At 39.9% G+C, this 27,998-nt stretch overlaps 2 protein-coding genes across 7 annotated transcripts; one reads left to right on the forward strand and one right to left on the reverse strand.

The window, feature by feature from the left end:
* The first annotated feature begins 90 nt into the window (after positions 1-90).
* On the forward strand, positions 91-15,339 carry PSTK (phosphoseryl-tRNA kinase). The gene is made up of 6 exons (XM_032609142.1): positions 91-388; positions 2,764-3,055; positions 3,302-3,500; positions 7,825-7,900; positions 8,431-8,524; positions 11,693-15,339. The coding sequence occupies exons 1-6, from the start codon at positions 173-175 to the stop codon at positions 11,890-11,892; spliced, it is 1,077 nt and encodes a 358-aa protein (XP_032465033.1). The 5' UTR covers positions 91-172; the 3' UTR covers positions 11,893-15,339.
* IKZF5 (IKAROS family zinc finger 5) lies at positions 12,368-27,975 on the reverse strand. Of its 6 annotated transcripts, none has more exons than XR_004346317.1 (6): positions 27,851-27,975; positions 26,177-26,325; positions 19,231-19,403; positions 18,265-18,361; positions 17,044-18,170; positions 12,368-16,325 (listed from the first exon to the last, which is right to left on the reverse strand). XR_004346317.1 is itself a non-coding variant. In XM_032609141.1 (6 exons), exons 5-6 carry the CDS (start codon positions 17,153-17,155, stop codon positions 15,509-15,511), a joined length of 1,056 nt encoding a protein of 351 aa, XP_032465032.1. In that variant the 5' UTR covers positions 17,156-17,226; positions 18,265-18,361; positions 19,231-19,403; positions 26,177-26,325; positions 27,851-27,974; the 3' UTR covers positions 12,368-15,508. The 6 variants fall into 6 exon arrangements, 4 of the variants coding, with proteins under 4 accessions (XP_032465032.1, XP_032465031.1, XP_032465029.1 ...); XM_032609141.1 differs by having other exon boundaries at positions 12,368-16,452; positions 17,044-17,226; positions 27,851-27,974; XM_032609140.1 differs by having other exon boundaries at positions 12,368-16,452; positions 27,851-27,974.
* Between the last annotated feature and the right edge of the window lie 23 nt (positions 27,976-27,998).

Raw genomic sequence — 27,998 nt, forward strand, 5'->3', positions numbered from 1 at the left:
GGGGACGACCTCAGATACAACCGCGACCACGCATGGTGTTTGGAGCCGAAGGCTCGCCCATTTCTCCACTGCGCCAACAGGCGGCGCAAGAGGGCGGTGGGAGTGTGCATGCGCAGTTGGCGGACATTTCCGCAGACAACGCTCACAGCCACCTCGGGTCTCTCGCGACAGCATGAAGGCAGGCGAAGACGCCAGAGGAGCGCGCAGTGAGAAGCCGAAGAAGCTAGGTCTCTGCGTCCTCTGCGGACTTCCCGCAGCAGGAAAGTCGACCTTCGCGCGTGCCCTCAGCCACCGTCTACGGCAGGAGAGTAGCTGGGCCGTGGGCGTCGTCGCCTATGATGACGTCATGCCGGACTCGTTCCTAGAGGAGGCGAGCGCTCGCCCATTGGTCAGTACGGAGGGGGCGGGGCCTAGACTGCTGTAGCGGAGGGAAATCTACAAACTCCACGATACTTGTACTGGGTAATACCTGGTGTGGGAGGTGGATCTCTGATAGAGGAAAGACAGGAGTTCGAGGAATGGGGAGCTGGCTTAACATAGAATGAGTTGACTAGAAATAGAAAACGATGCAAACAGCCACCAGCATAAGGTTAGGGTCTAAAGTCAGCGTGCAAGGTGGAAGTCCCCCATAATCAAATATCCTCCTGAAAATCCTTTGGGAAGGTTGTTCTGAAAAGAAGGACAGAATCTCTCAAAAATTCCAGCACAGCCAATTTAACATTCAGCCAGGCGAACCCAGGTATTGTGGGGCTTTAAGTTATGCGGTTTGGGGAAACCCTTTTAAAGAAAAAGGGTACAAAATTATAAGTGACAGGGTACTTACTAGGGCCCCTCCTGTGACAATAGATTCTGTACAAATGAAGGACTTGGCCTCTGAAGCTGGATCTTCATTCAACTGAGGGTAAACCTGCTTCTGCCAGAATAGGAAAAGATGGCTGTTTCTTAGTTGACCATCAGATGAAGTAATAGGCTTGTATTTAGGGGTCAGCTTGGGTTCCCAGTACATACTTCTCTTTAAGCCCTCCGATCACCCTCAGCGCTGTGAGATGCATCCTCTTGAGAAGCATGTGAAAACTGAGACTTCCGCGGGGAAGAGTAGATTCACGTCACCCATCTCATGCTCACTCTAGAGAAAATACTCTTTGATTAACATATTCTGAAAATTTTAAAGTTATTTTTGTCATTTAGTGCCGAATGTAGATGAATTCACATAAATAAAATTCACATATGGTGTGATTCCACTCTAAGTATATATGCAAAAATACATTTGGCACATAGAAGAATTTTGAACTTCTCCACCAAAGTTATATACTTCCTCATTCTTGGTTAATTGTGAGGTAAATACAGTATCAGGCCCCTGGTAGCACCGGATTTACTTAAGTAATAGTATTTTTACCACTATGGAGAAAGCTGGAAGTTGTTGATAGGGATTGTTGTATCTGCTGGGGTTTTCCCTCACTTTTCTTATTATCTTTTTTCCACTCTCCCCCTACAGACCAAGGCCATGGAGCTCATCCAGTCACCACGAGTAGGATATCTCACCTTTTAGGAAGTGATCGTGTTTCTGTTTCCTTTTGAGTGGGTTTTGCTGATGTATTTGTTTTATGTGCCATAATCTCAGTGATGTGGTAGAGCATGGACAGACAGGAGAGGGATCCTGATCTCCTGTCCTTGTGTTTTCCCTCCAGCCTTGACCTCATAACTATGTCAGTGTTCACCAGAGCCTTTGAGTAGCGCAAGACTACTTATATTTTCAAGCTATTTATTCTCTTCTCCTCAGTCTGCTTCCTCTATCTTTCCCGATCCCATTCCAATCCTGTTGTTAGCCTGAGGTCTTTTCATCTGGACCCAGGGACCTTTCAGCTGATCCTCTTTCTATCTACAACTTTTCTTATTTCAAGGGCAAATGAGCATTGCTATATCTTAGCTAGACTATTTTATCTTGGCAGGATATTGATTTTTTTTTGGGGGGGGGGCTGCGTTGGGTCTTCGTTGCTGCATGCAGGCTTTCACTAGTTGCCACGAGCGGGGGCTACTCTTCATTGCGGTGCGAGAGCTTCTTATTGCGGTAGCTTCTCTTGCTGCGGAGTACGGGCTCTAGGCGCGTGGGCTTCAGTAGTTGTGGCTCACGGGCCCTAGAGCGCAGGCTCAGTAGTTATGGCGCACGGACTTAGTTGCTCCGCAGCATGTGGGATCTTCCTGGACTAGGGATCGAACGCGTGTCCCTTGCATTGGCGGGTGGATTCTTAACCACTGTGCCACCAGGGAAGTCCCAGGTATTGATTTTGGTTCCTCCTTTCTCCTGGATGGTAACAGCTTTTCATTCTTTCATCTATTCACTTATTCATTCAGTCATTTCATATACATTTCTGGAGCATCTATTAGGTGTCTGACCCTCTGCTGAAGCCTGGGTATACAGTAGACTATTGATCTAGCAGGGACATAGAGATACCTAAACAATGTAAACCCTGTTAGAGTGGAGACCCAGTATGCACAGAACAGGGTGTCATGATAGGCAAGGGACGATCTGAGCTGCCCTCTGCATGGTTGAGTCTGAGAAGAGTTCACAGAGCACTAACATCACTGAGTAGTTTTTCAGGCAGAGGGAACAGCGTATATGAAGACATGAGAATGAGAAAGCAAGTTTTGTCTAGAGAACTCCAAATGGTTCAGAAATTATCACATGGAGCAGGGGGTTGTCGAGGCATGACCACCCTGCTGGCCAAAGCCTAATATAAATTGCAATTCTGCGGTATTTTGCAGCCATCCCAGTGGAAATCGCATCGCCAGGAACTGTTGAAGTACCTTGAATACTTCTTTCTGGCTGTCATTAACGGGTGTCAGATGTCTGCCCCGCCCAGCAGGACTGAAGCCATGTGGGAGGATTTTCTAACCTGCTTGAAGGATCAAGATCTGATATCTGCTTCAGCACTCGAGGCCCAGTCTCACTATCTCGTAACGAAGACTGCTGTTTCCAGACCTCTGCTTTTGATTTTAGACGACAACTTTTATTATCAAAGTATGAGATATGAAGTCTATCAGCTGGCTCGGAAATGTAATTAACACATTTTTTTTCTTACACTCAGAGACATTTATTCGCATATCAAAATCACTACTGTCTTTAGTGAGAACTTGATTGGATTAGGAGGTTTATATGGATTTACTTAATTTTCAAAGCTACACATTCAGTATTGCAAATGGTCTTTCCTGCTGCAGGTGGGATAACTTGTCTAAGTACGTTTATTTCACATTTTGGAAAAATAGTACCCTAGTAATTTTGTGGTTTTTGAATGGTTTTCAGATTCATTAGGCTTTTGCCAGCTCTTTTTAGAGTGTTCTCTCGAGACCTGTCTACAGAGGAATGGCCAGAGACCACTTCCAGTGCCTGCCAAGACCATCCACCTGATGGGAAGCAAGATAGAAAAGCCCAACCCTGAGAAAAATGCTTGGGAACACAACAGCCTCACAATTCAGAGCCCAGCGTGTACTTCAGAGGCCAGGTAGCCTACTCAAAGGTGTCCTTCACTAGCTGCTTTGCTGAGCCAGGCACTGTGCTGAATGCTTTCCCTGTATCCACCCGGTTACTCTTCACACAAGCCTTGGAGAAGGACATTATTTCCCCTTTCTTTAGAAGAGGGAACTGAGTGAGGAAGTTTAGTTTGCCCAGAGTCACTGAGATTGTAAGTTACAGCTGAGCCATGAACCCAGGTTTGTTTGCAAATGTGTACTCTTGTTAAAATTGTTTCCCAGAGGTCAGGGCAGGGAGTTCAGAGTAGGGCACATCTCTGATACTCTTGCTGAAGTAGCATAGTCTAAATAGATTGCCCTGTAGTCTTCTTATAGAGAGAAAAGGAGTGGAACTGGTACTAAATCCTAATTTGCCTAAAACCTCACTCCAGTTACACTGCTTGTGTAGATATGAGGCTTGTGGCTATGGTGTCTAATGCATTTCATTCCTAAAGTAGGTCTTGAGAGTTCTAGAGTTCTGGAGAGTTCTAGTTCAGCACATTTCTGATAGAAGTTTCACTGATGATAGAAATGTTCTCTGTTTGCCCTGCCCAGTGTGGTAGCTGCTAGCCACATGCGACTGACCATTGAGCACTTGAAGTGTAGCCAGTGCAACTTACTACCTGAATTTTAAATGTTATTTTAATCACTTTAAACTTAACTGGCTGCATGTGGCCCGCGGCTGCTGCATGGGACAGCGCAGTTCGAGAGGTATATTGCCCGCAGTTCCTTAGTTCCTGCCTGACTGTTGTCCAGAGGGGATCAGCAGTTTTTAAAAGGCTAATTTTTAAAACTCATTCCTCAAAATGTTTTGTTCCCAGGATACAGTTTCCATGGATTTTGTAGTACTCTAACATTCTAAGGAAAAAAGAAAAAGTTCGATTTAAGTAACTGTTGTTTATAGGGTTAATGAAATAAGCTATGGCTGAGATTTCTAATTTTAACTTCTCATGATATCTTGAAACTTTGAGAAGGCGGGCACGTAGCCAGTTGATGGCTACTCTTTCTGGAGTACTGAAGATGTTTTCCTTCTCAAGTGAATGGCTGGTTGAGGCATTGAGATACCCCATTTTACCCCCATGAGAGCAGTCTAAGGTTAGCATCACTGCTCTGGGGGGCCAGTTCTTGCTAGAAGCAAGGAAGAGTGAGCTTTGCCAGTGTCAGTACCAACCCTGAACATAATCTGCAGTTTTGTCTTGGGTCTTAAGAATATGGTCCAAAATAGTCATAGCATGGCTATGACTGAAGTCTGAAGTCTGGTGGCCCTGAATTGGAAGTTGAAAGATGATGTGACAAATATACCTTTCCCAGGCTTCTGTGAAATACTACTACTGCTGCTGCTACTACTATTACTATTACCACTACTACTCCTATACTGCTATCACCACTACTGCTATTACCACTACTATTACTATTACCACTACTACTACTATACTGCTATCACCACTACTGCTATTACCACTACTATTACTATTACCACTACTACTACTATACTGCTATCACCACTACTGCTATTACCACTACTATTACTATTACCACTACCACTACTATACTGCTATCACCACTACTGCTATTACCACTACTATTACTATTACCACTACCACTACTATACTGCTATCACCACTACTGCTATTACCACTACTATTACTATTACCACTACCACTACTATACTGCTATCACCACTACTGCTATTACCACTACTATTACTATTACCACTACCACTACTATACTGCTATCACCACTACTGCTATTACCACTACTATTACTATTACCACTACCACTACTATACTGCTATCACCACTACTGCTATTACCACTACTATTACTGTTACCACTACCACTACTATACTGCTATCACCACTACTGCTATTACCACTACTATTACTGTTACCACTACTACTACTATACTGCTATCACCACTACTGCTATTACCACTACTACTACTATACTGCTATCACCACTACTGCTATTACCACTACTATTACTGTTACCACTACCACTACTATACTGCTATCACCACTACTGCTATTACCACTACTATTACTATTACCACTACCACTACTGCTATTACCACTACTATTACTGTTACCACTACCACTACTATACTGCTATCACCACTACTGCTATTACCACTACTATTACTATTACCACTACTACTACTATACTGCTATCACCACTACTGCTATTACCACTACTATTACTATTACCACTACTACTACTATACTGCTATCACCACTACTGCTATTACCACTACTATACTGCTATCACCACTACTGCTATTACCACTACTATTACTGTTACCACTACTACTACTATACTGCTATCACCACTACTGCTATTACCACTACTATTACTGTTACCACTACCACTACTATACTGCTATCACCACTACTGCTATTACCACTACTATTACTGTTACCACTACCACTACTATACTGCTATCACCACTACTGCTATTACCACTAGTATAACTGTTACCACTACCACTACTATTACCACTACTAATGCTACTACTAGTACTACTATTAGCAGGAATAGCTGTCGAGCAGATACTATGTCCTGGGCAAATTCTGGACACTTTATACGTATACTCTGATTCAGTCCTCACAACAACCCTTTGAGGGCAGATACAATTATCCCCCTTTCATGATGGGACAACTGAGGCCCAGGTAAGTAAAGTAACATATGCAGATAGTAAATGGCAGAGCCAAGATTTGGACCCATTGCAGTCTCACTCATTCCAGAACCTGGGCTCTTTTGTGAGAAAGATCACGTTGAGGTGAAGGTTTAATTCAGTGACTTCACTGGCTTACGTTTCTTCAGTGCTACTCCTTGTATCTGAGTAAAATTTAAACTCCTTACCATAACCTGCACACTCTAACCCTGATTTCTTTTTTTTTTTTTAACGTTCTATTCTTTTACTAAAAATATGTCCATTCAAGGAAGATGTTTTGTTTTTCTAGTTGGGTGACTCATAGGGGGAAAAGTTTAGGTCAGCAAAAATAGAGAGTGGAACGCTGGGGGGAAAAGAATCTTATGTTTTAAGATGAGACTATTCTGGAAAACTTAAATTAGAGCTTTACTTTGACATGTAACTCTCTCATGATTGCATTAAAAGTTTTCACTTCGTATAATTAAAAATCTCATCAGACGAAAATCTGCCTGTCATGTACATGATGTTTGAGTGACAGACTTCATAATTTATATTCTCAGAGACATGACATTCAGTACTTTCTTTTTTCCTTTTTTTGGAATTTTAAATCTGATCCCTAAATTTGTTTGCTTTTAATTTTTATTGGAGTAGAGTTGCTTTACAATGTTGTGTTAGTTTCAGGTGACAGCAAAATGAGTCAGTTATACCTGACTCACTTAATAATATATATTATCCACTCTTTTTTAGATTCTTTTCCGATCTGGGCCATTACAGAGTATTGAGTAGAGTTCCCTGTGCTCTACAGTAGGTCCCTGTTAGTTACCTATTTTATATATGGTAGTGTGTATGTGTCGATTTTCTGTCCCCGGAACACGAGAAGCTTGTTCTTGTCTCGGGGCCATAGTGCTTGCCGTCCCCTCTACCCTTCCCACGTATGTAAGCTTCACTGGCTTCCCTGACCATCCTACCCGGCGGGAAGGGTGTTAAGTAGGCTAGCCAGTCACTCTCTTATGATCATTTTGTTCATTATCTTCACTCACTTATCCACTTGTCACTGTCTGAAACTATTATTTTTTGCTTATTTATTTATTCTCTCTCTCCATTACGTTATCAGGCTTAGAGAGGGTAGGGATCTTGCTACACCCCCAGCTTAGCACATAGTTTCACATACATAGTTGTACATTTTTCATATATGAAGATGCTCAATAAATATTTGTTAAATGAATAAATGAATTCTACTGCAGCCCTCGATGACCTCTTGTCCTGTGGGGAACTTTGCAAATTCACATCCAGTAAATGAGCAGAAGCCAGAAAATAAAGACTAAGCCTCCTTCTTTAGGGAATATAAAGTTCTAGGAGCCTAAAGTTCAGCAGTTAATGAGGGAAAAGAGAGAATGTCTTTTAAAACCTTATTGATAGGAGTCTTAGGAAATTAACATTTTTTACATGAGGGGATTTGGGGGACTTATGACTTGTTTTGAGCTTCTCATTTTAATTTTGCAAGTAGAAGGTAGCTCCCAAATCACTTTGCTTTCCCCCTTTTGTTCAGGAGTTTGGATATACCACTTTCATTCCTCTAGAATTCAGCTTAGTACCCATAAACACAAGTTCTTTAAAAACAGGTGTTTGATATAAGGATTTATTTTGTCCTACCTTCTCTTATAGACTGAAATTGACTGATTTACTGCTTACTGCTTTGGAAAATCCAATAAAATACGTGGAGGAGAATGTGGAACAAAAGGTAAGTCTTCCAGTTTAGATTTAGTATAAATGAGAAGGAACTTTTTGTAGGAAGATCTTTTTGACCTGAGTGTAAAACATGAATAACACATGGGAGACACTTTGTCCCTGCCTTGGCATCTTCTTACCAGCATTCAGCTCCTGACACCTGGATGCAGTGGTGCTCTGGAGGGAGCTCGCACTGCCTGGTCAAAGACGACTGTTTAATCTTCAGAAACGTTGGAACCTGTTGACATGTTGGTAGCTCGAAGTGGGCATGGATGGGAATATTTACATCGTAGAAATAGACAAAATGCTATGGATAGGTTTGTGTTTTTCTCTTTGAGAGCCCATTCTTAGACATTTACCAGCATACTGCCTACATGGAACCCAGTTTACAACTGGATGTATTTCGTTTAGACCCTCTCCTAGGGAAGAATAACTGGAACAGAAGAGTCACGTTTCCTTTTCTGTATCTCTTCACCTATGCATCCCCTACACTTGTTATTTCTTTTGTAAAACTAGATAACTGTTCCAATGTCTCTTACCTAGGAAACAGACAGAATTATTTGTTCAACTAACATTCTTCATCAAGCTGATCAGACCCTCCGAAGAATTGTCTCTCAGACAATGAAGGAAGCGAAAGGTGTGTTGAGTGGTTAAGATTCTATTTAGTTGAGACTATTCTTTCCTGCTACTCTTGTTCCGTGGATGTGGGTAGTTTATTTGCTTTCATTCATAAAGTTTACATCATGTTTTCAGTTTAAATATGCAACTTGGTTATATTAAGCTAAAACTTCTACCTCTGGAACCAGGCATTCATCCATCCAATAGGTTTTTATTGAGTGGGCTACTCTGTACTAGGCTTTACTTTGGATACTGGGGAGTTGAGAGGGAGCAGAACATCATAGTGAGGAGACAAGACAAAAAATAAATACGTGAATATATGCCGGTGCTCTGAAGAAAAGTAAAGTAGGGTAAGGCAAGGTAGTGATGGGAGGATTTATTTTTAAAAGGGTAATCAGGAAGGCTTCTCAGAGGAAATGGCATTGAAGCAAAGATGTGAATGAAAGGAAAGAGCAAGCCATGCTGATGCCTGCAGGATCATTTTAGGCTGTGGACACATCAAGTGCAGTGGAGCCTTTACCTCCTGCAGGTAAAGTTGGTATGTTCTAGAAAAGAAAAAAAGCCATTGAGTCTGGGGTGAAGGGATGGGGAGAGGTAGTCAGGGACCAGGTGTAAAGTCAGCATGGAGTTTGAACAGGCTTAGTGCATTGTCAGTCTAAACTTAGATGAAATATGTGATAATTATAGTTTTATAAAATAATTCCTTTCTGTTTTTTCTTTTCTTTTTTTTTTTTTGCGGTACGCGGGCCCCTCACTGCTGCGGTCTCTCCCGTTGCGGAGCACAGGCTCCGCGGCATGTGGGATCTTCCCGGACTGGGGCACGAACCCCTGTCCCCTGCATCGGCAGGCGGACTCTCAACCACTGCGCCACCAGGGAAGCCCTCCTTCAGGTTTTAAATATTGAACTCTTTGCTATATTTAAAATTTGATTTAAAAAATAACAGCAGCTTAACATTTCTTGAACTTCTTTTATATGCTAAGTGCCTTATAAATACTGTTTCTAGTCTTTAGAATCCTATCAAGTAAGTGTAACTTTACAAATGGGGAAATGGAAGGTCTGAGAGGATGAGTTACTTGCCCAAGGCTGAACTTAACACCTGCTAAATACTGTACCTGGGCAACCTGTTGCTAAGTCTGGTTCTCGTTGGTGCTTTCGGTCATGTTCCCCCACGTCACCAACATTTATTATTAATACCTTTGCAAAAACTTAGAACGTTGGAAAAATAAACAATATACTAACCATATTGTTTTTCAGACTTTTTTTGAACCATGATCCATAAGCAGGTTTTAATACTGTAACCTAGTGTGTAGCCCAGTACACAGACACTCTCCTGCATAGAAACAAGTTTCACAAAACCTTCACATGTTTAATGAACTGTGTTCTATTTGATTCCATCTTAGTATGCGTTGCAATCCAAAGTTTGAAAAAGAGAGCTGGAACAAAAATGGCATCGGATCAGAATGAAAACAAAAATAGTTGTAGTTCTTTCAACTATTTGCCTGTCCATAAAATGAAGGGAAGGGGGAATAGGGTTATGCCCAAATTACTCTTGACTCTTTTCCTACCCATTAATTTTTTGTGTGTGTGTGAAGGAGGTGGTACTAGCTTCTAGAACTGTGCTTAAATAAAATTTAAAAATTCAGTTCTCCTGGGCTTCCCTGGTGGTGCAGTGGTTGAGAGTCCGCCTGCCAATGCAGGGGACATAGGTTCATGCCCCGGTCCGGTAAGATCCCACATGCCGCGGAGCAGCTGGGCCCATGGGAGAGGCCACAACAGTGAGAGGCCCGCGTATCACAAAAAAAAAAAAAAAAAAAAAACGGAAAAGAAATTCAGTTCTCCTTCCATCAAGGAAGTGAAGGGACAACCCACAGAATTGGAGAAAATATTTGCAAATCACATCTCATAAGGGACTTATATCCGAAATACATAAAGGACTCTCACAACTCAGTAATAAAAATAACCCCATTTTTTAAATGGGCAAAGAATCTGAAATTTCTTCAGGGAAGATATACAAATGACCAGTAACCACATGAAAACATCATCAGTCATCAGGGAAATGCTAATCAAAACCACAGTGAGACACCACTGCACACCCACTAGGACAGCTAGCATCCAAAAGTCCAAGAGGTAGGATGCGGAGAACTCAGAACCCACCTACGCCATTGCTGGGAATGTAAAGTGCTGCAGCCGCTTTGGAAAACAGCCTAGCGGATCCTCAGACAATTAAATGCAATTACCACGGGACCTAGAAATGAAAACGTATGTTCCTATAAAAATCTGCACACAAGTGCTTATAGCAGCATTATTCCTAATAGCCAAAAGGTAGAAGCAACCCAAATGTCCATCGGCTGACAAACAAAATGTGGTCTATCCATACAATGGATTATTCAGCCACAAAAAGGAATGAAGTACTACAACATGGATGAACCTTAAAAACATTATGCAAAGTACAAGAAGCCAGTCACAAAAGGCCACACATTATGAGTCCAGTCATGTGAAATGTCCACAATGGGGAAATCTAGAGACCCCAAGTAAATTAACAGTTGCTTAGGGATTGAGGGCAGAGAGAGGGGGAATGGAGTTAAGAGGGTGATACCTAAGAGTACAGATGATAACATGTTCAAAGATTGACTGTGGTGATAGTTGCTTATATCTGTGAATATACTAAAACCACTAAATTGTAGTTTAAATGGGTAAACTGTATGTTATGTGACTTATATCTCTGTAAAGCTGTTCAACAAAAAAATCATTTCTCAGTCACACTACCCACATGGCTAGTGGCTGCTGGATAGAATAGGGCAGATATAGAGTACTTCCATCATTGTAGAAAATTATATTGGACAACTGTTCTAGGTATTGTCTATCAGAGCTTCAAAGCCAAATTGTCATTTTCTAGCTCTGCTTTTTTGCCTTCCTACCTGTTAATTCAATAAGACTAAGTCAAGTTATTTTGTCAAAAGTCCCTTTCAGGTTTGTCTTTTCTGCTCGTGCCATGTCATAGCAAGTTATTTAAATGATCTGCCTGTATCACATTAATGTGACCTTTGTCTATATATTACACCAACTCAATTATGATTTATAGAAGAATCTGAATGGTTTGTCTGAAGTAATCAAATTAATTTCCTGCTGTCATCAGTCCAGCTTGATTTAATTTACACAAATAATTTGAGAATATCTTTATTTTAGGTGAACAGGTGTTTCCGTACAACTTGAAACTTCTAGCCGAAGAACTTAACAAGCTCAAAGCAGAGTTTTTGGAAGACCTAAGACAAGGAAACAAAAAATACCTGTGCTTTCAACAAACCATGGACTTATCAGATGTTATTTCTTTTTTTCATTATGAGAAAGATAACATTGTACGGAAGTATTTTTCAAAGCAGCATTAAAACTTGATTTCCAATCAAAGCCATTTTGGTTACGATTTTGCAAACTAATTTAAACAATTCTGTATTACTGGGTGTTTTCTAGGCCAATGATGTGAATTGCCAAAGAGGGGGGAAAAAATCAGTCCATTCTAAAAGATCCATTTGTCATAACAGAAACTACTTCAGTCAGTCACTTGTCAGATGTGACATGGATAATTAAGCATCAGGAAGCATGAAGCCTTCCTCATTTATGTGCCAAAACAGTTGGGGGGGCAGGGGTCACACCTTAAATAAAGAGAAGAAATTAGGAAGGAGACAAGATGCTCACTATTGAACTGTTTTTGCTTTTAACTCATGCAACATCTTCTCATGGGTAAGGCACTCTACAAATCCAAACCAAGGTAGCCATAAAATAAAAAAAAATTAACATTTTACACACTGGAAAATTATTTAAAAAACTAATTGGATCCTAGTTTTCAAAAAAGAAAAATCGAGGTCATTAGAAAGTGTTATTTTTTATTCATATATTACAAAAGCAAAGCTTCATTCACAATATGAACTACATACTAGATAGAGTTATTTCAGCATTAAACTGCTTTCTGGAATCCCTAAACAATAGTGTGTTTTGCAACCATACTCAAGTTTTATGTTTTACATACAAAATACGTTCTTGACATCAAAGTACATATTAACAAAACCAAGTTCTAGAAACCATATACCCTCTAAGACTACTTAATGAAAAGTCCTTAGCAGGGAATTTTAAAAAAAATAATACATCCATTTGATAAATATTTTTGTAGAACTTAAATGAGGTTTATCTCTGAACATCTTTTAGTAATATTTCCTTTGTCAAACAGTTCTGCAGATGAATGGCAAACACTTATTTCTAAAATGAAATAGCACTGGAAAATATCCAGTGAAATTTTTTCAAAGTAAAAGTCTAACCTTTACTTGAATTTCAAGAAGTTGTAGCTACATACTATATTCATAAAATCTGAAATAAAATTACTCCCTGTTAATCTCTTCACAGTTTCTTAAAAAAATATTAGTGGAGATAAAGTATCTACCAACTTTAAAAATCTAAACTTATGTTCACTGAACAAAAATAAATTTAGTTTCAGAACATTGCCTGTTAACAGCAAAGTATTATAAATAGTGCATGTTAAACTTTTCTGAACTCATTTCTATAAAATATTTGATTAAAAATAAAATGGGAGAAACATATTCAATACTTAATAGAAGATACTAACATCTTTCCAATACAGAATTTAACTCACAAAAAATTTAAATAAAATCCTAAATATTTTTTAAAATACAATACTAAAAAAGTTTCTAAGGTAGATCTGCTTCAAAAACTTTAGTGCATTTAGAATTAACTACAGCTTTCAAGCATCGATACCTTTGGAATACAACTGTGCTCTTTAAGTCCTAGGAATTTTAAAATTATACATTCTAGTTTGCAATTGTGAAAAAAAATCTGTTTGAAAATGTACTTTCAAAACATCTCTCTTTAGTTGTCAGAAAAAAAATGTATTTGTCACTATTTGGCCCAGAATATACAGTTAATAGACTGGTTTTAACATGAGAGTTCTTTTTTGTTTAATGAAAACTTTCATTTTCTATTTTGTGGTATTGCTTTTATATGAAGAATAAAATAGAAGAAAAAAATAACCACAAAAGCTTCCAAATGACAGCAACTTGTTTCTGACAATATATACATATGAGGGCCAAGTTACACATTGGGAAATGGCTGCACTAAAAGTGATCTGAGCAGCGAGCGCTCCAAGCAACAGAGCAGAACAGGCTGCAGACTTTAGATTCACAAGCCTCAGATCGACAAGATTTGTTTGCAGAAACTCCTTGATGCTTTTTCAACAATGCGATGGAGATTCGTTTAGATTGGATATTAAACCACAGAACTCATTTTAATGGCTTTCTAGCATTTGGAAGGGAGGGCAGAAGATGCATTAACTTGGCACTGGGGGGTTTTTGTGGACTTATACCATCAACATTACCCTTTCACTTACTATTAAGTGTAGAAGTCCTTCTTAGTTATAATGCTTAATAGTTAGAATACTTGCTTAAGAAGCCAATTAGTAACTTTCAAGATTTGAACCAAATTAAAAATAAAAATTTTGCAAAGTACACAGAAACCAACAGTTAGTAACAATATATTTTATTGTTTGACCAAGCTGTCCTCAGAGTACACTAGTTATTACACAAAAACAGCCTCCTAATCAAAATTAATTACTGTGGATTTATATAGCAAGTTTTATTTTTGTAAACAAATTATCATGTTTAAATTCATTTTTATATCTATTTCCATACTTTTTTTTATCCTCTTCTACTAATGATGATTCAATTCACAGTTTTATATAGTTTTCTTGCTGTACATTAAAGACTGGTAAAACTGCAAATAAGCATTACAACTTGAATTCACAGAAAATATCTTAAACGGCCAATTCTGAAGAGGAGTCCAGAATTCATTTTGGACATATGTTCTCATTTTTGTAAATATCACTTCACCATCACACTTTCCCATGTGTTTCTATACCTACCTTTTCTTGAAAATTATGGGGCAATATATGGATAGAAGGCAGGAAAAGGAAACTTCAGATTTTGGCGGGAAGGACCGCATTTCCTAGGAATAAGACGGATGACTTCCACTGTACCTCTTTGGTCATCAAAGGAATAGAAGGAATAACAGATTCTCAGTATCGTTATCAACCTCCCGTGTAACATCAGAATGAAGATTTAAATGAACAGTTCAGATTAAAAGGAAAAAAGGCATCTTCATAGATAATCCTCTGATATTTCTAGCGTTCTCATGTATTTACCTGTAGTTTTTAAAATAAATTACAAGTATAATAAAAAGAATCCAATGGAAAATTGCTGTGTGTTTAAACTACAAGTTGAATAGGCAGGTATTTTAAATATTAAACTCCATTTTCAATTTAAAGTCTTAAGTTTCATTTCTTTTCAGAACTTTTACCTATTTTTATAACTTTAATTTTAAAAGAATTAAGTGTTTTATATTTTCCCTTATGGAAAAAAGAAAGATTTACTACACTGAAATTGCTTTACTATTATCAGTTGAAATTAAACTACTGATTCAACTAAGCTATGTTTACTAAATAGTTTTTAATTAATGGCAATTTTAAAGGCAATTCCTCCACTAAACGTTGAAATAAATTGTGACAGATTTTGTAAGAGAAAGTAATTTACCATTTTGAAATTATGGCAGAAATAACATCTAGCTGCAGTGTAGATGTTGAAATCAAGGGTATCTATCAGCCTTGAAGTTTTTATGGACCATAAATATGAGAAATTTAAATGACCGCTTGTAAGATTATCATTGCACTCCAATTCTCAAATGTCTAAATGAAAGGAAAAAACAGACACCAACGTGTCCAACTGTTCTAATACATAAATGACCCTGATGAGGTTTTTACGGAAGAAAAAAAAAAAGAAAAAAATTTTGTTTCCACTGTCAGATTTATACTCTGTATGTATAAGACTTTAAATTAGCAACACCTTAATAGGGACGACACCCCCCACCCCTCCCCTGCAGAAAACAACAGTAAACTACAAAACACAAAAAGGCAAACCAAGTAAAGCATAACGTGATTGTTTCCCATCAGTGTTGGTTATGTTGCCCTCTTGCAAAATGACAGGCAAAATCATACTTGTTTTTACATTTGCATCCACATATGTTACACTGAAAAGGATTTTCATACCCATGACATCCCATATGAATAGTGTAAAGGATATTGTCGGCAAAGTACATGTCACAGTGCTGGCAGTGGTGTAGAAGCTGAGGGTCCTGGACCGGCAGGGTCGGAGCTGGAGTGCTTGGCTGACTGTTTCCCATGCTGGGAGTACTCGTGTGAGCACTTGGTTCACTGCTCGGACCTGCCACCGGACTATAGTTCCTCTGACTATGTGATGGCCGAGCTTCAGGGCTAGTGGGAGAGGAGCTCTGAGGAATACTGGCTGACACGGCAGAAACTACTGCTTGAGCAGAGGGCTGCTGCATCATGAAAGGCTTCTCATCAGGGCAGGGAACTACATCAGGGGATGCGGGGTTTTGGTTTTCAGGTGGCAAACTGGACAACTGTCCTGCTAGAGTTGACAGCTGGTTTAAAGGGTTGTCAACCATGAGTTCTTGGGGGTCCCTTGGCAGGCCACCAGCTGGTGTGGGTTTTGCCATACTTTCATAGGAGTCAGTCTGGATATTCGGGATTTCATGGGTAAAGTCATTAAGGTAGTCTGGCTTCTGAACCACCATGGAAGGTGGGCTTAAGTTGATTAGTGCTCGTCTGCTATAGCCCAGATTGCTTGTTTTCTTCTGTAAAACCCCCCACATCTTCTTGCTGCTTAAGGAAGACCTAGTACCTTTAATTGGTACCATTTTATGCTTGCGCCTTCGATGATGGGACAGGTTACTTCGATCACTGCAGCGGAAGGAACACAATTCACATTTATATGGTTTTTCTCCTGTATGGGAACGCATATGGGCTTCCAGATGACGCTCATAAGCAGATGCAAATGGACATAAGTGACATCTATGAGGTTTCTCACCTGTTTAAAAAGAAAAATGGGGGAGAAACTGCACGAGTAGCTCATTTATGAAAAGTTTCATATTTTGTCCATTCATTAGATTTAGAAATTGATCAAAAAATAAAATGCTTTTCAGAATGACACATTTGCAAAAAATTATTAAAATTTATTAATAAACCTTTATACTATACGGACTAGTGGAATGAATCCCTTTCACAGAAGGGATGGCTAAGGTGACATCTGAGGGTTAGCAGTGTAGCCTGCAACCGTACAGAAACCTTTTCCCTGGTCTGCAAAGGAAACGTACTTAGTAAGGATAAAGATAAAAACATTTTATCACTTCATGCTGTCTTCAGCATTAACCTGCCCAACCTGAGAAGCAGACAGATGCTGAGATTATTTAGATTCAGAAGGAAGATGGCTAAGGAAGGGGAAGCTGTACAAGGGGCCTCACTTCCTTGGATGCTGCATGCTATTGCTGTGCAAAAATGGAGTCACTTCTCCATTTATTCAAACCTTACATCCACCTTCATTTTCAAACTATCACAACTATTTATATGATAGATCAACCTGCCCGTAAAGAAATGCCCTCTCCAGCCACTTCTCCGTTACCTGTGTGGATTCTAATGTGTTCAATGAGCCGTGCGGTGCCTTTGCTGGCATAGTTGCAGTACCGACACTTGAGCTTCCCATCAAAGGTCCTTTCAAACCCGTCTACTAACATTCCTGAGTTTTCATCCAGGGAAACTTCAACAGATGGGTGATCAAGTCCATTTTGATCACCATCTGTTCCAGCTATAAACAAATATAGCAAAAGAAATTATGCATCTCAGAATCAACTCAATTTAGCAATTTAGTGTGGAGTGGTAGAAAATCTTTCATAAATTGACAGTTTGCTTAGCACAAAAGTTAAATTCACAAAAATCAGTCTTTCTGAACTGAGGTTAACTTTATACAAAAGCAGTATTCTATTGGGGGATTTCAAATTACTAACACATAAATTATATCAGTCCTCAACATACTTTTGAGTAAGGTAACAAGGTATGGTATTTATTTGACAGATAAGGAGACAGAGGGGGGTAAACAGTGATGGCAGTTACACATGTTTAAGATTCTAGCCACTTCTACAAATACAATGGGCAGTCATGATCATCTCCCCAAATCCTAATCTATTTAATCTAAAACAATTAATGTTGAGTTTTGCAGTTCCACTCAGCTTACACATATGTTCTAGATTCTGGGTTGCATTTAGGATCTTAAAATTCTAATTAAGCACATATAGGGAAATATTGTATCTGATACCTCTGAATGTTATGATCTGTAAGAATTTCAGAGTTAAGAGATGTCTGGCTGTTTGCTTTTAACCTAGTCAAACTACTTCTTTGTATAGATAAAGAAACTGAAGGGGCAAGTGCTCATAATCTGGAAAACCAACACACGGGGGACCACAACCCTGCTCTCTTGGATCTCAGTCCAAGAATTGTACACTAAAGTATTAAGAGGGAAATGTTTGTTCCTACAGCTTCACGGGAAAAGCATTTCTACTCCATCTGCAGGAGGTAGCAGTGCAGGTGCAGACAATTCAAGCCCTTTGCTCTGTTTCCTCTATCCTTCACTAGGAGAAGAGAAGTGACTTTGCTAGTTGGTGCAAGTCCAACATCCAACAGGTCCGTTGCATTGGAGGGACAGCAAGGCTCAGTGTCCCCCCTTCTCCCATTGCTTTCCCAAGCCAGTAACTCCTGAAACAGAATATGTATACGAAATCACTTGGGGATCGTATTAAAATACAGCTTCTGATTCAGGAGATTTGGGGTGGCACTTGACGTTTTGTACCTCTCACAAGCTCCCAGGTGATGCCCGGTCTCTGCTGTTGCTGGTCCCTGGATTACAAGGCCCTAGACCACCTAGGTCAAGGGTTAGCAAATTTTTCCTATAAAGGTCAGATAGCAAATACTTTAGGCTTTGTGGGCCACATGATCTCTATCACAGCTACTCAACTCTGCTGTTCTAACTCAAAAACAGCTATAGAAAACAGGTAAACAAGCAAGCATGGCAATGTTTCAATAAGACTTTATTTATGGATGCTAAAGTTGGAATTTCATATAATTTTCACATCATGACATTATTTTTCTTTTGTTTCCCCCACACCCCAACCATTTAAAAATGTAGAAACCACTCTTAGCTTGCAGGTCGTGTAAAAACAGCAGTCCAGATGGGGCCCACTGCCTGTAGTTTGCTACCTCCTGAGCTAAGTTCACAAATAGATTCCAGTCTTCGTGTAGTAAGCAAACCAGACAGTCTATCTGTAGGTCAGGTAGAATAGGCTCAAGTAGGTCACTGCTTTCTCTACTCTGATTTCTCCTCCTAGGTGGGTATACACGGTTGGCCTTCTCTTCGTTTTAAGAGAAGAAACAGAAACCCCTATTTTGTCTCAGGTCTAACCCAGATTTCCTAATGGCCAAACCCCTTGTGTAATGAAGCTGGACCCCCTTTTGGTTCCTTGTGTCTGCTGTTAGTTAACAGAACCAGGAGAATGGGAAGGGAATTTAGAACCCCTAACCTTCCCACAAGACCATAATGCATCTCTGGGCCACGGTAAGCCCTGCTGGAGCTTTACTTTCCCTCAGCAAAAACTTGACATGTTTCAAGAAGGGGAAAAAAACTGCCCCTATCTTTCTAGGAAAAACGGAATGATTCACATTAGTGAACAGTAGTGGGCTTCATACTATGGGTAATGACACACAAACACTAATATATTTATAAAAAGTGAATTATTTAATAGTATTAAGATAAGTCTACCTCCCTGAAGAGCCTCTGCTTCTTTGTCCCCACTAACTGATCCAGAAATCATGTTGACATGATGGGTCTGCTGAGTCAGGTATTCCTGGAAATCTTTCACAAAGTCCAAAGGCTCTGGTTTCTTTTCACCCATCTTTGCTTTTGATTTTTTTTTAGTTTACAGTTCGTTATACCTACGGGGAAAAAAATGAAATAATTTTACGTTATTTAGGGAGATATAGTACATATTAAAACAACAACAGTGACAAAGATTATTATGTGCCAGGCACTACAAAGCCACAGAGAACACAGTCCCCGCCTTTAAGTATCTTATAATCTTCCTGATGAACTAAAGAAACACAAAATGGTGAACAATTAATATATTTAATATTTAAATAAACTGGGATTCAAACTTAGTTTTTAGAGGATAGAAAGAAATTACAAAGAGCGGAAAAAAGAAAAATTCAGAAGAAATAAAAAGGAATATCAGCAGGGATTATCAATGAATGAGACAGCAGAGAAACCAAGTGGCTCAATCGGGGCTGTGGCAGAGCATTTGTGGATGATGGATATGGAGCATACCTGCGTGTCCAATCCGGTCGCTACCAGCCACATGTAGCTACTGAGGGCTTAAATGTCGCTAATACAAATGACTTGAGTTTCTTATTTTATTAATTTAAAAGTGAAATAGCCACACGTGGCTAGTGACTATCATATCGGACAGCAAAGGCTCTTAAAACATAGGGTTCACATGAATGAGTACTCTAGAAGTAGGTGATCTACAACAGGGGGTGGCAAACTTTCTGTAAAAGACCACACAGTAAATATTTTAGCCTTTGCAGGTCATGCGGTCTCAGCTGCAACCACTCAACTGTCATTATAGTTAAAAGCAGCCATAGACAATATGTAAAGGAATAAGTGTGACCGTGTTCCAATAAAGCTTTACAAAAACAGGAACAGAGCCAGGTTTGGCCTATGGGCTCCAGTTTCCTGACCCCTGCCCTAGAAATCCAAATCACTACCTCTGCCACCACCCATCATCCTACTCATTCTGACAATAAGGAAAAAAAAAAATTAAACAAAAATATCCCTGATGCTGATGTACAGAGAATAAGCCTCATGTCAGATTTTGCAGTCATAAACTAAACTGGTCCTCACATAGGTTTATAGCCCAAATTCGCAAATCAAATAACCAAAAAGTTTTCTAGTAAGAGCAAGCTGAGGAAGTCTAGCACCTAGGAGACAACAGGTCTTTTTCTTCCAATAAAAATATATTTATGTAAATGTATATGGTCTTCTTAAACATGCCATATGCTAAAAATTTCTTTCCCTAAACCCAACTATTTAACGAGTAATTTACTGTCTAAAAAAGTTCTCATCTTTTTTTTTTTTTTTTTTTTTTGTGGTACGCGGGCCTCTCACCGTTGTGGCCTTTCCTGTTGCGGAGCACAGGCTCCGGACGCGCAGGCCCAGCGGCTATGGCTCACGGGCCCAGCTGCTCCGCAGCATGTGGGATCTTCCCGGACCGGGGCACGAACCCGTGTCCCCTACATCGGCAGGCGGACTCTCAACCATTCGCCACCAGGGAAGCCCAAGTTCTCATCTTTAATAGCCAGTAGCAGGCATTTAAAGCTAAAGATTAGTCACTTCTCTGTATATATGCTTAACCTTTTCTCAAGGCATAACATACACACAGAAAAGCACATCAATCCTAAAGGTAGAGCTCGGTGAATCATCACAAAATGAACACATCCCTAAAATCAGCACCAATGTCAAGAAACAGAAGGCTACCAGCATCCCAGGAGCCCCCCTGTGCACCCTTCCAGTACTAATCCGCCCCCCGTGCACCAGCAAGGGCTCCACAACCCTGACTTCTGAAATTGCTGGGCCACCAGGTATGCATATATTCAGCTTTAGATAATGCCAAATAGTTTTTCAAAGTGACTGTACCAATTTACACTCCCACCAGTGGGGGACAAGAGTTTTGTTGCTACACGTCCTCACCAACACTCAGGTATTTTTTTGCCTTTTTCATTTTAGCCACTCTGGTGGGTGTACAGTGGTTTTTCTATTAGGTTGTCCATCTTTTTCTAAGTAATATGTAAGAGTTCATCAAATATTCTGGATATGGGTTCTTTATTAGATATGTATATGTTAAGTACTTCTCCCACTCTGTGGTTGCCTCCTTTTCATTTTAATGGTAATTTTTGATGAACAGACGTTCTTAATATAGTCCAATTTACCCATTTCCCCACCACCAACCTTTACAGTTAGTTGTTGGTGTCCTTGCCTATATTTTACATGCAGATGTTCTCCTGTATTTTCTTCTAAAAATTTTATTATTTTTTTTTACCTTTCATATTTTTATCTGGAATTGGGCTTTGTGTATGGTGAAGTAAGAATCAAAATATATTTTTTCCCCAATGAGATATCCAACTGTCCTAACAACATGCATTTAATAGACCAGCCTTTCTCCACTAGACTCTTTTATCACCTTTCTAATCAGGTGATTATATATGTGATTCTACTTCTGGATTCTCTGTTCTGTTCCACTGGTCTATTTTTGTCTATCCTCACACTAACACCACACAGTCTTAATAATAAAAACCTTAATATCTCAGTAATTTAAGTCCACCAGTTGTTTTTCTTCTTCAAGAATATTTGGACTACTCTGAGTCCTTTTCAGCCTAAGTTTTTTAGTGGCAAGAAATGTGGGGTTGTGGAAATGAGATAAAAGCACATTTTCTAATTAACAAAATCTTGAGCAACATTTTAAGAACTAAGACTTCTATTTTAATTGACTTAACTAGAAATCTACTGGAAACAGACTACCTTGACTGTGTTGCTACTATAGATCATTGAACTGTATAACAATTAGTTCCTTATTAGGAACTAATAAGGAACACAGGACTACTTTGGTTTCCCTTGTTTACTGGCCCCAGACTGATATATTTTACTTTTGTATTTCTTGTCTTCCTCTCTTCTTATATTTAATTTGTTCTTTACTCTGAACACATTTAGCCAAATAAGAACCTGCAGGTGACCAAATTCTCACTTTTCTTGATGCAACACGTATGAATAGTTCCTTTCCTCCCTTCTTAGAAGATGCCTAGGGGTTTATTATTATTACTATCTCTTTTCACTGTTTTCTAGAAAGTTGAAGCTACTGAAAATCTGTCCTCTGCATCAACAGAATAGTATGTTATTAGGTCAAACTTACTAGCTTAAAGACTCTGAACAGGATCTTCTCTAGCCTTAGTTTCCTACTTCGTAAAATGAGATAATAATACCAATTTGCAGCGCTGTTTTAAGTTTTACAGATACGTGTAAAGTATCTCGCAAGATGTGTAGTTTATGGCATGTTCTCAGACGACAGTAGCTATTTCTGCAGCCAAAAATGGTTATACCTTGGATTAAGAAATTCCTCACTGTCCCAGATTCCAAGTGTCTTATGTTACCATTGTATATATCTCTTTTTCAGTTACAATGAAACAAACATGGTATGGTCCACCTTAGTCTCAATTATTCACCTATGGCAATTTGCAATTTCCCAAACTCTTCTGATTTTACTCTTTTAGGCCACCTCTTTAAATCACTTGCTTTAGTCTGGCTCTGCTTTCTCAATCTTAAGGATTACTACTGGTTTCTGAACAAGTTTGTTTCAGTTGCTTCTTTTCCCATCTTACCTTGTTGACTTGAACTGCTCCTCTGTTTCCTAATCACTGATTAGTACTCGTTTTATGACTATACTTGATTCTGCTGATTATCTGTCCTTTAAAATTTGCCCTCTGGTTAGGGGGAAAAAAAGTGGGCCAGTCGGCTCCAATGAAAAAGATTACCAAGAATAAGGTTTGTGCCCCGGTCCGGGAAGATCCCACATGCCGCGTAGCGGCTGGGCCCATGAGCCATGGCCGCTGAGCCTGCGCGTCCGGAGCCTGTGCTCCGCAACGGGAGAGGCCACAACACAGAGAGGCCCATGTACTGCTGGCGGGGGGGGGGGATAAAATTAAAAAATAATCTATAATAAGATTATATCTCAACAAAACTGAAAAAGAAAACCCACACCTCAAAACATACAGGAATGGGGAGCAACGTAAAAGTATACATAAAAAGGTAAGAAATATAGCAGATAAAGATGAAGAATGAGTTCCGAAAAGACAGAGAAAATAGAGAAATGCTTTTTAAAAAAATGGTCAGGAAATTTCCAGAATTAAAGGTTCCTTTCAATTCAATCTGAAAGGGTTCATAGAGTGCAAAATAGATTATATAACAATAAATAACACTTAGACACATTATTGTGAAATTTTAAAATCTCAAGGTCAAAGAGAATAATATGAAACTTTCTAGTGAGGAAGAGCAGCCCACCCACATAAGAAAAACAATCGGATATTGAGTATCAAAGGCAACACTGGGTGCAAGGAAACAACAGAGCAATTTACTCCAACTTAGAATGTTTTCACTTTCTCAAGCTGCTAAAGGCTAACCTCCAAAAATCTACATCACAATGGAGAAAATTTAGATGCATTCCCTTTAGAATCAAGAAGGCAAGCATGCTTGCATCACTACAGCTATTCAACACAGTACTGCAGCAGGTAAAGACCCCACAATATAAAAAAGAAAAAAGTAATAAAAGGTGTAAGGACAGGGAGATACCTCTCCCTCCGCCCCCCCAAAAAAGAAAAGAATAAGATGTGGGAAGTTGTTTTTTAAATTGTAAAAGCTGTAAGGCCCTACAGATTGTCTGTGTTCTAATTATAAAACCTATAATTTAGAAAGAAATCTTGGTATTTCATTGCAACTTTGCATCACCTCTTGCCAATCAGTTCACATGAAAACTGATGTTGCCACTGGAAAATATCTGAACATACTTTGATAGGCTTCAATAAGCAAGATCAATCTTACCAAATCCTGATTAGAAAGCATAACACTGCTAAGGTACGTGTGATAATGCAGAAAAAAAGGGCACAGGACTGCCATTAAGAAGAAAATGATATTTTTATACATGCATCTCAAGTTTTAAAAACTCAAATAAGCCTAATCACAGAGAACGACTGGCATATTTTGACAGTCTTGGCTATTATCACATTGTCACATTATAAGTTTCACTGTGTTCCCCGCCAAAAATTGCATGCCGATTTTCAATCAAAATGCATGATGGACTTAAAAAAAACAACAATAAAGCATGCCAATGAAAAAAGGGAAGATACATTGTAAACTTGAGAGAAACTCTATTCTTAAGAATTTTAAATATACTGATATGGTTTATAGTTGTAGACATTCTGCAATGATTTAAAATTTGTCTTTCCATCCCTAAGCATTTTTGTGCCCACTTGACCTACATCACCTCCCCGCCTGCAGCATTACAGGCGCTTGCAGTGCTCAAGTCTGCAGAAGAGATGAGTATGCATGAAAGATGCCTAAATCCGGATGGACTCTATGGTTCAAACCCCAGCTTTCTCCATCTCAAGTCAGTATTTCTAAGCACAATAAATAGAAAAAGAATAATTCTGAAACTACAGAAGACTTCTTGATATCAAAAAAAAAAAGTTTTGTATCCAAACCATCTTCCTGTCTTTAATAAAGTAATCATCAGTCTTAGGACCAAATGTTTAATCTAAGAACTCCATAAATTAACTGGTATCTAGAGATGCATCCAAGACAGTGATAAATTTTAAAACCTTTGTGAATGTAACATAAAAATCTACGTTAGGAATCAGCAAACTATAATGCTCTCATTCCCATACTTTATGATTATCATTTCTTATGATACAGCAAAATTTCTGAGTCTTCCCTGTGATCCCTCTGATTAAAGTTAAGTTGGTATGGTATTCCATGGGGTATAGATACATGTCTATAAAGAAACTGGCTAGAATGCACCTAAATTATTTTTATGCCAATAGCTCTCCCAAACTATCCATTCAAAACTCACAAATAAGGTTCTTAGAAAACAACCAGAGACTACCCATGCTAGTGAAGAAAGAAGCATTTGAGAAATAAGCTTTGATATCCCCAAAGAACAAAGAATACAAAAACTTCTTTATCTTTAAGCAGGTAACAAACTATTCTTGACCTTCGTTGGGTTCTGATATTCAAGTCCTCTGATCTTCAGTTTCATAAAAGGCAAGTTGTCCATCAATACACACACAACCAACCCCTCCTAAGCAGGAGCAAACAATGTAAAACAGAGGCATCATGATGCAAATTAGAAGACAACCACAACTATGAAGTAGAGGTGATATAAGAACCAGAAAGGGCTCTTTAACCTACCCTCCTCCCAAACTCTAGATTTTGAGAACAACATGATTAGGCAATAGTAGGATCTATTTTATTCATCTACCATTTCTGGTAGGGTTATTAAACATAAGGTAACTAACAACTAACTTCCTTATACAGTAACTTAATTTGGGGTTTAGGCAGGCCTATACACATTAAGTGACTGCAGTTCTATTGAATGTGTTTACTTTTTTTTTTTTTTTTTGCAGTACGCGAGACTCTCAGTGTTGTAGCCTCTCCCGTTGCGGAGCACAGGCTCCGGACGCGCAGGCTCAGCGGCCATGGCTCACGGGCCCAGCAGCTCCACCGCATGTGGGATCTTCCCGGACCGGGGCACGAACCTGTGTCCCCTGCATCGGCAGGCGGACTCTCAACCATGCGCCACCAGGGAAGCCCCTGAATGTGTTTACTTTTATAGCTTAATAATTATGGTCACTGAAAGATTTACTCTGCCATAGAATACGTATCAATGGAGAAGTCTAACAAATGAGGTTTCGTTTGTACAGAGAATAACATGGACTTCAAAAAGAATTAGAACACATTTCCTCTGATTACATAACCATCAAAAAATCAATTCTCTGAAGGCAAAAAGGGACATTATGAGGTGCTGAGAAATCAGAAAACATAATATAAAAGCAAAACTTAAATAAATACAAGCTGGGAAAAATAAAAAAGAGGAGTTACACAATCTAACCTTTTCACCCCAAATCAGTTCCTCCTTTTTCTTGCCACTCCAACATGGATGAAATGTAGAGTAATCGAAATTTACTCTGGAGATACACCAAAGGACTCCAAAAGGCCATGGAGGGAATTTCAACTAAAATTGAAAAGCCATACAGAGGTCTGCAAAGAAAAATACACCACAAATCAAAACCTTTGTGACAAAAAATTAGGATCTACGGGTTTAATAAGCTAACAAAATAACTTGTGCCAATTTTACCACTACCAGAAAAGAAAACTAAGCTAACAGACAAACAACAAAGCAGCAGGTTCACTTCAGCAAAAGCTCCAAGTAATCACCAAAGAGTAACATGCATCAGTGCGACTATCGTTTTCTTTTCCACTGGTGGATTTCATTTTTTGGCAAAAATGTTACTGTCTTTCCAAATTAAGTTATAAACTTCATTTGTTCGTAGTACACTTCTAAGAGGCTCAGGGGCTCAGGCTTAGTACTGCTGAACAGTTACAATTGCATAAAAACAAGGTACTAGCCTAGCCCCACAGGGAAACATTTGTGAGAAAAGGTTTAGAAAAGAAAACCCACCAGGCACGCCCAATAACAGCCCATCTGATTCCCATCTTTATTATCCTCTCTATCGCAACTCAAAACACTTAGGGTTTTCTTGGGAAACACTTGGGACCCCTGGGGGCAAAAAACACAAAACGTCTCAATTCTCTGCAACAAACTCCCAAACTTGTATTAACCTGTAGCTGTGCTGAATGCACGACATAAATCAAAATTAAACGGGATTTTAGGGACTAAAATTGTGAGTCCAGACGTTTAAAAAGTTGTTCTAAGGAAGTTGTGCTTCTTCCAAACTGAAGTTCTGTAGAGCTCACAATTTAAAACGGCTTTACTTCTCCCACTTGTCACTCCTCTTCGGGCCTAAACAGCACACTAAGGGGACACTAAATGGGCCACGTGGTTAGTGGCAGCTGGAACCGGTTTAACTTCTATTTAGATTCAATTTACCCAGCACTTACTAGATGCATGGCTTGACTACTCGCACGCCGGACAGTTTATTAAAAGACAAATCCTGCACGAACTTCAACAGTTCTTCGCTGAAAAATCCTCCCCAAACCTCACATCTCCCCAAAATTAAAGTGCACAAGCAGTAGAAACGGATCTAGGAAGGACCACCGTCAGATAAAAGACGGAGGCTCTAAAAAGTCCTCCCAACGAGCAGCCCAGAACTGGCGTCGGGGCGGCATCCTCACCCGGATTGGGAACACCTAGGAGACCCGCACCTCGGCTGATCCCCTGGCCCCGGGACCCGGTGAAGCGCAAACCTCGGGGCGCCCCACCACCACCACCACGACCACCTGTCAGAGCGAGAGACAGCTCCCTACCCAGGAGCCGCCAAGCCCCTGCCAGACGGCGACGCCACCGCAGGGACCGCTCGCTTCCTCGGGGCTCCCGCGGCCAGACACCGCACCCTCCGCGCTCGGGCCAGGAAAGTCCTGGATCGTGACCCCAGCCGAACAACCGACCACGCCCGCCCCTTCCCTGAGGCTGAGTTCAGGGCGGAGTCAGCCCCTCGCGAACACCCTGCTCTCTCCTCCCGCCGCTCCTTCTTAACCGCTCTCCTCTTTAACCGCTCTCCTCAGCCGTGTCACCGCCGTCCGAGCCGGTAAACCAGCTACTTACCTCCTGACAGCCGCACCGAGTAACCCCTACCGCCTTGTTCAACGCCGCTGCTGTCGCCGTCGCCCCCGCCGTCTTCGTCACCGCCGCCATGTTTGTTGTGTCTCCTGTTCCCTTACCGCCCCACGGCCTTTCCTAACTCTCGCGTGAG

Source organism: Phocoena sinus, chromosome 16 (assembly GCF_008692025.1).
Source record: "Phocoena sinus isolate mPhoSin1 chromosome 16, mPhoSin1.pri, whole genome shotgun sequence".
In the NCBI taxonomy this organism is placed as follows: domain Eukaryota; kingdom Metazoa; phylum Chordata; class Mammalia; order Artiodactyla; family Phocoenidae; genus Phocoena; species Phocoena sinus.

Excerpts from the sequence above, each read along its gene's own strand:
- PSTK (XM_032609142.1), top strand. The coding sequence starts at position 173 with ATGAAGGCAGGCGAAGACGCCAGAGGAGCGCGCAGTGAGAAGCCGAAG. Across the intron at positions 7,901-8,430 it reads AGGAGAATGTGGAACAAAAG|GAAACAGACAGAATTATTTG; the intron begins GTAAGTCTTCCA and ends TCTCTTACCTAG. Across the intron at positions 8,525-11,692 it reads GACAATGAAGGAAGCGAAAG|GTGAACAGGTGTTTCCGTAC; the intron begins GTGTGTTGAGTG and ends TCTTTATTTTAG.
- IKZF5 (XM_032609138.1), bottom strand. The coding sequence starts at position 19,363 with ATGGGTGAAAAGAAACCAGAGCCTTTGGACTTTGTGAAAGATTTCCAG. Across the intron at positions 17,227-19,230 it reads AGCAGAGGCTCTTCAGGGAG|CTGGAACAGATGGTGATCAA; the intron begins GTAGACTTATCT and ends ATTTGTTTATAG. Across the intron at positions 16,453-17,043 it reads ACACATTAGAATCCACACAG|GTGAGAAACCTCATAGATGT; the intron begins GTAACGGAGAAG and ends CTTTTTAAACAG.